This window comes from Dromaius novaehollandiae, chromosome 1 (genome assembly GCF_036370855.1).
Source record: "Dromaius novaehollandiae isolate bDroNov1 chromosome 1, bDroNov1.hap1, whole genome shotgun sequence".
Lineage (NCBI taxonomy): Eukaryota > Metazoa > Chordata > Aves > Casuariiformes > Dromaiidae > Dromaius > Dromaius novaehollandiae.
This window is the reverse complement of record NC_088098.1, coordinates 132,332,255-132,343,292: the sequence shown is the minus strand read 5'-3', so window position 1 is coordinate 132,343,292 and position 11,038 is coordinate 132,332,255. Positions and strand designations below refer to the sequence as shown.

Sequence of the window (11,038 nt, the reverse complement as noted above, 5' to 3'; positions counted from 1 at the left end):
CTTATGTATACATATCCCACCTCTCATGCAAATCAGTCCGCCACTGTACAAGGCTTGGAGCAACTGATGCATACCTATGGTATACCTAAAGAAATACAGAGTGATATTTCTGGCCATTTTTTCTCATCCTCCAGGTTCAGAGTTTCCTTTTTTTACACTGATTGGGTAGTAATTTACAGACAATTATAATACTCCTTACACACCATTTTACCACTACGCATGCTCAGGGCAGGGGTCTTCACCCGGGCATGGGGCTTTTTGACCAGTGGGCGGGATTTTTTGCATTACATGGAGGACAGGTCAGTTAGGGATACATGAGCTCTTTTGCCAAACTGGCAACACACAGCTAGAAATAAACCATTTTGATGTAACGTTTCTTTAGGGCTTTAGCAGTTCTAGGATGTCCCAAGGCCCAAGGAGGCCTGAAATGTTGGTCCCAAAGCAAAGGGGACAGAGGCAGTGGTGCCAGCAAGGAAGCGGGAGGCGGAATCCCAGCTGGACGGGGGAGGAGAGCTGGGGCACAGGCTTGGCACTGGAGCCCCCCCGCCTGTCAGCAGCTGCCCCTGGGCCAGCTCCGGAAGTGCACAGCTGGCGCTAGCGCTGGCGCTGGAGCAGAGCGGCGGCAGCGGGGGCGGGAAGGAGAGCAGCGAGCGAGGCCGGAGCAGGCGCTGGCGCGGAGCTGCCGAGCAGCGAGGCGAGCGCAGGGGCGCGAGCGTGTGGGCAGAGAGCCGGGCTGCCCCCGAGGGGCTCCTCGAGGGCGGCAGCAGCACCCCCGGCCGCCAGCATGCCCGGGCTGCCCGCACAGGGCGGCGCCGGCGCCGGCGCGCGGAGGGAGCGCGGGCCGCCGCGGAGGCGCGCGGAGGGCGCCCCTGAGCTCACAGAGGGGCCCCGCGGTGCATTGTGCTGCGTTGTGCTGCGCGGTGTTGCGTTGTGCTGCGGGGCAGTGCGCTGCTTTGCGCTGCGGTGCGGTGCTTTCCGCTGCGGTGCAGTGCAGTGCGGTGCAGTGCGGTGCGGTGCTTTCCGCTGCGGTGCGTTGTGCCGCGCCGCGCCCCGCAGACGCCGCTCCGCGCGCGCGTTGCTCGAGGGCGCCGGCGGGGGGCGGCTGCTGGCGACGGGCAGCATGGTGCGAGCGCGGGGGGCGTCCGGCCCCGGGCGTCGCCTGCTGCTGCTGCTCGGCCTCCTGGCGGCCCTGCGTGCCCGGGACAGCCGGGCTGCTCCGCGGGCAGCGCCGGGCCCAGGTAGGGCGGGCGGGCGGCGACGGAGGCAGCGCCGCCCCCGCACGGCGCGGCGCGGCAGCCTGGGGGCCGCGGGGCCGGCCGGCGAGCGGCCGGGGCGGCCGGGGGCGGCGGGAGGCGCCTGCCGGGCTGCGGGGCGACGGGAGGCGGCGGCGGGGGCCGGGAGCGGCTCGGCGAGGCTCGTGGGGCCGCGGAGGGAGGGCGGCGCTGCGCGGGGCAGCGCGGTGCCGGCGCTGGGGCGGACCGGGCCGTACTAGCGGCGCGGGCAGGCGTCCGCGGGGCAGGCAGGACGCGGAACTCCCGCGGGGAGGCGCGGAGCGGCTGTGCCCTTGTCCCGGGGGTCCTTGCGGGGTGTTGGGTGTCGCCTCGACAGAGGATTATGGGAGCTGCCCGGTCCCAGCCAGCAGGTCCTGGGCTGCTCTTCAGGTGCGAGACTCTCGAGCTGCGCGTGTGTCCCCCATTGCCCTTCCATTACCAGCAGTTCACTTCTGCAGAGGTGTGTTGCAGCATGTAAAATTCCTGATGTCCCTGGAGGGAGGCCACTATATATATATGTACAGGTATATAGATAGATTGGTCTGTATATGTGACAGGTGCTGTTCCCATCTGTGTTTGGTTACAGATGTGGCTGTAGAGGATGGCTATCCTGTTTCTCGGCTGGGTGCTGGTTTTGAGCCTCAGGAGATTCCCACGGGTAAGTCTTCCATATTTACTTTCTTTGAGAGCTGCCAGGTGTCCCCCAACAGGTCTGCCAGGCCCCTTTGCAGCCCTGAGAGTCTCAACCTACTTATATGTCCCACGTGATTACATGATCCCTTTCCATTCCCAGCAATTCACTTATGAGGAAGTATATTGCAATATGTAATGAAAACATTTCCCATTGGTGTACAGATGTAGCCATGAGGAGGGCTTCTCTGGCTTCTCGGCTGGATCTTTTTCTAGAGCCTTGGCAGCATGCCACGGGTAAGTAAGTAGTCAGTATTTGGTTTACTTGAAAGAAACAGCATTTACTTGTGCATATCTTGTTCGTGTGCCATTTAACTTAATGCTTTCTGTTTAGGTCCGCAAAGAGCACAGTATGAGGCCAAAATGGGAAAGTCCTCTCAGGAATCTTCTGAAGTCCTACAGGAAATCTTGAAGGACTTGGAGGGAGCAGCTGGTGGGTAGATTTCACTCTGTGCTAAGTGTAATCATTGTAAACTTGAGGTTTTAGAAACAGCTATGGATGAGCTGTGGCTTACGCAGGAGAAAGGGATCGATCAGAGCCTCCCCGCAGTGACGCACCACGTCACACCTCGCAGGCATTGGCAAGCTGCAGAGCTTGTTGAGGGTCTCTTATACGAGCGTGTTCTTCACCATGTTTGTGAAAGCGCCCTGAATATAGTGGCAAGAGCTTGGGGCTCAGTGTACTGTATGTGACTGTTATGCGTACTGTGTGGTGGAGTTGGCATGATGAGCCTTGGTTCTCAGAAGGCCTTTTCCCCCAGCTGAACCGGCTACAGCTTTTTCCTGCCCTCTTTGAAGGAAAGGATTCAATGTCATCGTGCCAATTCTCAAAAAGGCACCAAGTGGAGTGAGAATGAGAGGATCACATGCAATTGTCTCGTCTCCCCACCCGTACAGCAGGTGTTGCTGCCTGTATTGGTTATCGGGAAGATTTTGTGTGCTTTGATTTTTCTCTACAAAGGACACATTGGGCTAGTGACCAGGTGCCCACCCTGAAATGCCAGGTTTTGTTTCTGAGCTTTTTACTGAAGCCTTTTGAAAAGTATTGCCTCCTGAAGATACCATGAGGAAGTGATGAGGATCAGTTCCTTCTAATCAAGCTGTCTTGCTTTCTTTCCAAAGAGAATCATCAGGAGACCCTGGAGAAGGAGACCTTTCCGGCAGGAGGCAGTCACAGCCTGCCAGTCTCCGATGAAGAAAGAGAGGCAGTTCAAGCAACAGGCATGCCAGGTACTTGCTGTCCATTGTCATCCACTGCAGGAAATCAAAATCCCTGTGTGTCTGCAGGCTCTTCCCTTGGGGCCTGCTACTACACATCATGTCAGCGGCCAAATGTTAAAGTGTTAGGGCATTGGAAGTGTTCTAAAACAAGCCAGGAGCGGCTTTCTGAAGATGATTTCTGTCTCTGGTGTGCGGAGATGATTGCAATTAGTGTGCCAGACATGTACATATAAACCTTTGTGGGTCCTATTAGATAGCCTCACTTCCCACACCACGCAGCTCTCAGAGATTTTGGAGCTTTGCCATTTGGGGAAGGAGGCCGCGGGGGAGGGGGGTGCGCTGGGGGGTGCCGGGGGCCGGGGGCGAGAGCTGTGCCTGGTGCAGTGCCTGGCGCTGGGTGACAGGAGCTGTCGTCCCCGCGGGGGTTTGCAGCGGTGCCTGGCGGCGATGGCGATGCCGGTGCTTGGCCGGATGCGGGACCGAAGGCTTGGGAAGATGCTGGAGGTGAGTCCTCAGGGGACCGTCCCTTCCCTGGCAAGACCAGAAGCATGCCTTTCCTGGCGCCGCTTTGGCCTTTCGCTGGCCGGGGAGCTCTTGTGCCCGCGCAGTGTAAACGATCCTTCATGTCCTGCGGTGCTGAGGGTTGCCCCTTTGCAGGGTCCTGGCTTCCTTGGTGGATGTTAGAGACCTCCCTGGAAGAAGGTGCTGAGGGCCCGCGTGTTTGTCCTGGGGGTGCTTGAGGGCTGTCGTATAGCGCCCGGATGCAGGACTTGAGAGGCGCCAGGTCCCAGCCAGCGAGTGCCGCTGGCCCTCCTGCAGCTGGGAGACTCTCAAACTGCATGTGTGGAATGAGCGTTCGTTTTCAATATCTTCTGCATGTGACATTTGACTGAACAAGTGCTTGGCCAATGTTCAGACACCAAAAAGAGCAGAGTGCAACTCAGAAAGGCTTGGAAGATCTGCGCTGGGTGCCTTGGCTCGCAAAGCGCTGTTGGCGAGTCCCCCTGAGCCTGTGCTGCTTCCAGTGCCTGCTGCCAACTGGGCTGGCATGATGGGGTTGAGTTTACAGCTTGGGTGAGCTCCGGGGCGTCCTTTCCCCCAGCAGCTCAAGATGCGCATGATGTGCATGACTGGAAGGGAGAGAGAGGTGCTATGGTGTAATTATATGTTCCCTATCATTCATCATCATATCCCCAGCCTTCAAATCAGAAGACGACTATAGAATTAGATAATGAGAACTGTTCCCATCTGTGTTTGGTTACAGATGTGGCTGAAGTTGACAGGTATCCAGCTTCTCAGCTGCATCCTGTTGCTGAGCCTCTGGGTCTCCCCAGGGGTACATAGCAAATTTTTACTTCCCTGAAAGAACAAGAACTTTCCTTGTGCTATTTTGTTCCCATGAAGTTGTACTTCATACTTCCTCTGCAGGTCGTCCAAGAGCTTTTCAGCCGCAGGGGAGTCCCAGGGGTAAGTTGTGAGCATTTTTTTCCTTTGAGAGCTGCCAGGTGCCAGGCAAAAGGTCCTCTCTGCCCCTCCACTTTGGGACAGCTTTGGGACTATTGACCTACATATATGTCCCGTGTCATGACGTGACCCCCCCTTCCAGTCATTACAACTGCTCTGTGAAGAACTTGGTAGCAGCTTGTAAGGAAAACTTGCGACCTCTGTGTCGGGTTTCTGCTCTGTCTGTAGGCAATGGTTATCCATCATTCTGGCTGTTTCCTCTTCCTGAGCCTCGGGAGGATCCCCAGGGTAAGTGGTCAAGGTGTATTCACTTCCTAGAAGAAGCTTTTACGTTTCCAACTTTTCCTGGTATGGAGTGTAACTGAGTAAGTCGTCAGCTGATGCTCAGAGCCAGAGAAAAGCAGAGTGGGACTCGGGAGGCCTTGAGAGATGTGCCCCGGGGTGCTTTGCCTTGCAAAGTCTTTGTGCTGCTTCCAAAGCCTGCTGCAGAGCCAGCGGGCTTGTTGGGGTTGAGTTTACAGCTTGCGTGAACTCCAGGGCGTGCTTTCCCGCAGCAGGTCTGTGCCTGCTTAGATTGGTACCCATACGGTGCCTGTGCATGCACCCGGTGAGCGTTTGCAAGATGCTCGTGAGTGGAAGGGCATGACAAGGGCCTTGGTGTAATGCTATGTTCCTCGCCGCCATTCGCTACCATTCAAATCTGTGTCTGGTTACAGATGTGGCCGACATTGATGGGCATGCAGCTTCTCAGCTGGATCCCCATTTTGAACCTCGAGATGGTCGTGCATGTAAGTCATGAATATTTAGCTTCTTTGAGAGCTTCCATGTCACGGACAAAATATCAGCCAGGTACCTTGTCAGCTTTAGGTATCTAGAGCTATATGTGTGTCCCTTTTTCCCCTTCCGTGTGCTGCCATTGACTTGAAAAGCTATATCTCAAGCTCAAATGGAGGTGTTTCTCCTGTGTTTTTGATTACAGCTGTTTCCCTGCAGAGGGCTTATCCAGCTTCTCAGCTGGATGCTGTTGCTGAGCCTCCAGGTCTTCCCAGGGGTACGTAGTCAATTTTTACTTCCCTGAAAGAACAAGAACTTTCCTTGTGCTATTTTGTTCCCGTGAACTTGTGCTTCATACTTCCTCTGCAGGTGGTCCAAGCGGTTTAGAGCCGCAGGGGAGTCCCAGGGGTAAGTTGTGAGCATTTCTTTCCTTTGAGAGCTGCCAGGTGCCAGGCAGAAGGTCCTCTCTGCCCCTCCACAGCTTTGAGACTCGCGACCTACATATATGTCCCATCATGGCCCCCCCCTTCCATTCACTTCCATTTGGCTTTCCATAGCAGCGGGGGGCCGTGTGTTTGTCCTGGGGGTGCTTGGGGGCTGCTGGGTTGCGCCTCAACGGAGGATTTTGGGGAGGCGCCAGGTCCCAGCCAACAAGTACCCCTGGCCCTATTGTGGCTGGAAGACTCTCAGACTACATGTGTGTCCCCCATTCCCGGCACGTCACTTCCGCGGAAGCATGTTGCACGACGTAATGAAAACTTGTCTTGTCTGTGTTTGCTTACAGGTGTTCCTGCAGGCGGTGGCCTTCTAGGTTCCCAGCTGGATCCCACTTCTGAGCCTCAGGGGCATGCCAGGAGTAAGTGGTGGAGATGTATTCACTTCCTGGGAGGAGCCTTTGGTTTCGGAGTTGTATTCACGGGCCGTGTAGCTTCAGTCCTTGGCCGAGGCTCATGCCTGCAAAAGAGCAGAGTGGGCTTTGGGAGGGCTTCAGAGATCTGCGGTGGGCGCTTTGCCTGGCTCCTCCAGCCTTGTGCTTCTTCAAGTGCCTACGGCAAAGCCAGCAGGCTTGTTGGTGTTTGTGTTTGCAGCTTCTGTGAACTGCAGGGTGTGCTTTCCCCTGGCAGTTCTGTGCATTGTCAAATTTACACCCATACGATGCCCATGCGCACACCCGGTGTGCGTTTGCAAGATGCTCAGGAGTGGAAGGGCCCGACAAGTTCCTTGGTGGGATTATATTTTCCCCCTGCATTCACTACCATTCAAATCTGAAGAAGTGTACGGAAATATGTAATGGGAGCTGTTCTCGTGTGTTTGGTTACAGATGTGGCCATAGGTGGTGGAGATTTATCTTCTCATCTGGACTCTGATTTTGAGTCTCTGGGGAATCCCAGAGGTGAGTTGTGACTCTTGGTTTATTTTGAGGGTGCCATGTCCCTACCTAAAGGTCAGGAAGGGTTCTCCAGAGCTGTGAGAACCTAGACCTACACGTGTCCCAGGTCGTTACAAGATCTCTGTCAGTTCACTACACTTCCCTTGCAAACAAGTATATTGCCACAGGTATTTCACCCTTTTCTCCTCTGTGTGTCATGACAGATGTCCCTGAAGGCAGTGTTTCTCCAGCTTCTCAGGGGCTGAAGCCTCTGCTTGAGCCTCAGGGAGATCGCAGGGGTAAGTAATCTGTCTTCCTTTCCTTTTGATTTTTCTATTAGTATTTTCTCCTTTTCCCTCTTTTATTGCCCTCCTGGGGAATGCAAGGTGCCCAGCACACATGCCCTCCCTGAAGCCCAGGGGCACAGGTAGGGGTAGCGCTAGTTCAGGCTTTCACTGGCCAGTGGGCTCTTGCCCCTGAGAAGTGTCAATGAGCTTTCTTGTCCGCCACTGCCAAGAGACCAGAATCAGCGATAGCAACACCACGGCATGTAAAATTGCCTGGAAATCCCAGCCACCCAGTGAGATTATCAGTCCTGCAGAACCCAGGCATGTATGGGATTGTCTCCTTTCCTGCAGGCCTTGCTGGTGACGAAGATGCCCAGGCTGCAGCTCATAAAGCGCAACAAAAGCAGCGTTTGGTCCTGAGCGCTGCAGTCTCGGGTTCCGTAGTGTTTGCCGTGGTGCTGACTTGCATAGTTACTTTCCGGCTGAGGAAGAGAAAACAGTGAGTTGTTCTTTTCCGACATTCTTTCTATTTTCCGTGTTTTAGCAACAAAGCATGTGTAGTGATAGTATGGTGGAGTGCCTGGTGAGCTGTTGAGAGGACTCTGTTGAGACGTCTGCTGTTAGCTTTCTTAAGCGGACTCTTCCTTCCTAGCAGTGAGTGCTCTTTCCTGAAAGCCATTTTCGTTGTTGCAGAGAAGCGATGCCAGCTAACCCTGCCGCTGCCTCCAACAGAGAGGAGTCAAGCACAGAGGAAGGCAGAGCAAAACCAGGGAGTGACAGAGAAAAGGATGGGCTCACCCTAGAAAATGAAAATTTCAACAACAGCTCCAGGCGCCTTCCGGTGAACTTTGCGACAGAGCTTGCCCAGTTATTTGATGCCATGAATTCGAAAAGTTCATTTCAGCCTAGATGCCAGAGCAACTCAGATGGTGGTTATGGCTGTTCCTCAAATATCTGCATTTCCCGGGATTTTCCCCAAGGCGATCATTCCAAGTGTGTGTGTTTTCGTTACCAAGAGGGATATTGTACTTCAGATGCATATTCCGAATAGAATAATAAAAATGGTGGGCTAAAACGGTGCGAGTCCTTGGCTGTTTTGGTCCTCTGTGTCTGGGTGTAATGCACAGCGCTTACGGCAGGCTTGGATGAGTGAGAGGGGCTGTCAGAGAGTTGCCCTCCCTCAAGGGCTGCCCTCGTTCCCATTATCAATGTAGTTTCCCAGCTCGGGCTGTCATTAAGGTTTCATTCATCCGAATGGGGGAGCGTGGATGAGACATGGCACGCAAATGGTTATCCGTGAACTCCCTGGGAGTGCTCCACTGAATCCTGGTGGATGTGGGGACTGAGAGGGGAAGGAGGTGCTGCAAAGGATGGCTGTGCAGCTCTGAGCAATGAGTTAGAGGAGTGCTAAAGTGAGACCAGAGGCTGCTGGGGGTTAGCGCAATGGTCTTCCGTGCACAGAAGCTGACCGTCTTTGAGTAGAGCAAAGTGAGAGGGGGCTGGTTGGGCAAGAGAGTGAAAAGGACTGTGACAGGAAGAACGGTACTGGCCTTAAAAATGGCACAAAGACCCACAGAAATGGCATTGCTCTCCTCCCAAACGTTCAAGCCATGAATAGCAGCGGTAAGGCCAAAAAGGGAATACAGCTGTATTTGGAGGAAAGCCCAGGCTCCTCTGTGCTCTCTTTCAAGGGGGCAAAAGTGGTCTCTTACCTTTCCCGAGGATGACAAGCAAACAGTTGCCACCTCAAAAAACATTTGTCACCCCTACTGCCAGCTTGCAGGAGAGGATAAGGAGTAAAGGCCCTCGTAGGATCCCATAGGAAGGCCATGGCAGGAAGGTGCTTCCCCAGCACCTGCAGTGTCGTGTGGGAAGCTCACGTGGCCCTGAGAAACCTGGTGAGGGAAGGGCGTAGGACAGGAAAGGCAAGCGGTGAGATTTGAGCATGTTTCTCAGGTGGCCCAGCAACCCTTTGCCTCTGGGATCAGAAGAAGCAGCTCCTCCTCCACCTTCCCTGCATGTTCATCAAGTGCTGCAGGATTTGCTCTGCACGCTGCACTAAGGGACAGGCATTCAAGCGGCAGCCTCTTCTCACGAGGCTCAGCCAAGTAAGGACTAGGGACACACCACTCCGGAGAGCGGCACTTCTCACAGGAAGATGTTCAGGCACTGGGTCTCAAAGCACAAGCCGCCCAAACCAAGGGAATCCTTCCCGTGCTGTTTGTGAGCTGGCAGGCAGAGGTGGTTGTGGTGGCTCCTCAGCACAAGGAGAGGCAAGGGGAGGAAGGAGCTCAGGGTTAGGACACTGCAGGAGGCCTCCAGAAACACAGAAGCCAAAGCCTAATTCTGCCACAGGCTCCTGGAGAGGTGGAGGAAACTCCCACCTCCTCAGCGGCTGGTTGAGAAATGCCCCCGATGCCACCACTTCTAAAGCAGAGGCTTTAACACAGGAACAGCAGAGGATCTGCTGAGCGGGGCAGTGGGTGCTGCGAACCCGGTGTCTAGCCCGTATGCCTTTGGAGGGGGCGTCATTTGGGGCTAGCTCTCCTCTGGTCTCAGCACTGAGCACCCGGCAGCAGTCAGGACCCAGGAGGCACCGGCCTGCAGCCCACCTTCCCCTTCAGCTCCAGCCAAGGGGCTGTGGGAGCTCTGCACAGGATGGAGCAAAGCTCAGCAGGTAGGGAGCGTGGGAAGACTCCCTTCAGCAGCTCGCTCCTGATCTCCGCTGAAACGCTCGTGTGGACATATCCAAAGGGAGAGCACCCAGTGGCCTTCAGACATGACAGAGGCTGCCCAGGCAGGGACTGGCCAATAATTTAGAGGCCAGAAGCGGAGAAGCAGATCCGATGGTGCAAACGGCCTGACAGAAGTGCTGTGAAGTGCTGTGCGCATGCTGAGCAGGTGCTGAGTTGCCACTCTGATGCTCTGAAACCACTGTACCCTGACAAGGTGCAATGCAAAGAGCGATGTGAAAGGGCTGAAAGCAGCCCCAACAGCTCTAGGTCAAGCGCAGTATTAGTATCACTCAAAATGCCTTTGGCAGGATTTATTACTGTGGGCAACAGGTACCAGAGAAGGTAAAAGGCCTGCTCTGCTGGGGGCATTGTGCAGCGAGGTTCTGAAGAAGGTTATGATTCACAAGGCATCCCCAATTTCTCCTGCATGAAGGTCAAGAGGTGAGCTCTGGGGAGGGTTTTGGTTTCCAGTGGACCTGGGTTCAACTCCCAAAAGGCTGCTGTGGCACATATGGCTGTGCCCCCTCCACTCTTTCTTTCTGGCATGCTAAGAGGTGATTGCACTGGGGAATGGGAACTTTGGAATGAGAGGTACAGGACAACGGGAGAAGAAGGCCCCTCAAAGAAGGCACTCTGTGCACGACACCCCAACAGCTCTCCCATTGCCCCTTTCCGGGCCCTTCGAAACAAGCAGGAGGTCCTGAAAAAAAGGACTCTTTCTGCACGTCTTTAACAGCTATGACTTGCAAAGGCTAGGAAAACAAATGCAAAGCACTGGGAGTGTGTTTTTTTTCACCAGATTACACCAAAACATGCGCATTGCTTCCCCTGTGGGGAGAAGACGGACACTTGAATGAAGAGACTGTCCCCCTCTGGCAGGGGAGCAAGCACTTGGTCTCCTGTGGGGAGACTAAACAGCTGCCCGTAGCAGTCTCGCAGTAGTTCTCCTGTCCTGTGAACGAGCAGCTTTCCAGAGACGGGATGTGTAGCTCATCCATCCTCCATTCAGACACACCTAGCTCGACATGGTCACTAAACTCATTGCCTGTTGAGGACTACTGCCTACAGACTACTAAACAGAGCAGCAAAACATGAAGCCGCAGAAGTTACACCTACTCATCAGCCATTTAAAAGAAAAAAACAATTCTGAGGGGCAGCTGGCACAAGTGAGCAAGTATTGGCAGCTGTGTGCACATGCAGAGGATGGGTTCTTGACATGCTTTCCTC

At 54.7% G+C, this 11,038-nt stretch overlaps 1 protein-coding gene across 2 annotated transcripts; it reads left to right on the top strand.

The window, feature by feature from the left end:
* The first annotated feature begins 238 nt into the window (after positions 1–238).
* LOC135323824 (uncharacterized) lies at positions 239–8,151 on the top strand. 2 transcript variants are annotated; one of them, XM_064498646.1, is made up of 16 exons: positions 239–299; positions 1,858–1,929; positions 2,127–2,198; positions 2,296–2,394; positions 3,084–3,191; positions 3,615–3,686; positions 4,611–4,649; positions 4,875–4,934; positions 5,363–5,434; positions 5,626–5,697; positions 5,790–5,828; positions 6,205–6,276; positions 6,742–6,813; positions 7,014–7,088; positions 7,428–7,575; positions 7,770–8,151. In XM_064498646.1, exons 3-16 carry the CDS (start codon positions 2,135–2,137, stop codon positions 8,125–8,127), a joined length of 1,350 nt encoding a protein of 449 aa, XP_064354716.1. In that variant the 5' UTR covers positions 239–299; positions 1,858–1,929; positions 2,127–2,134; the 3' UTR covers positions 8,128–8,151. The 2 variants fall into 2 exon arrangements, with proteins under 2 accessions (XP_064354716.1, XP_064354707.1); XM_064498637.1 differs by lacking the exon at positions 239–299 and adding an exon at positions 992–1,238.
* The last annotated feature ends 2,887 nt before the right edge of the window (positions 8,152–11,038 follow it).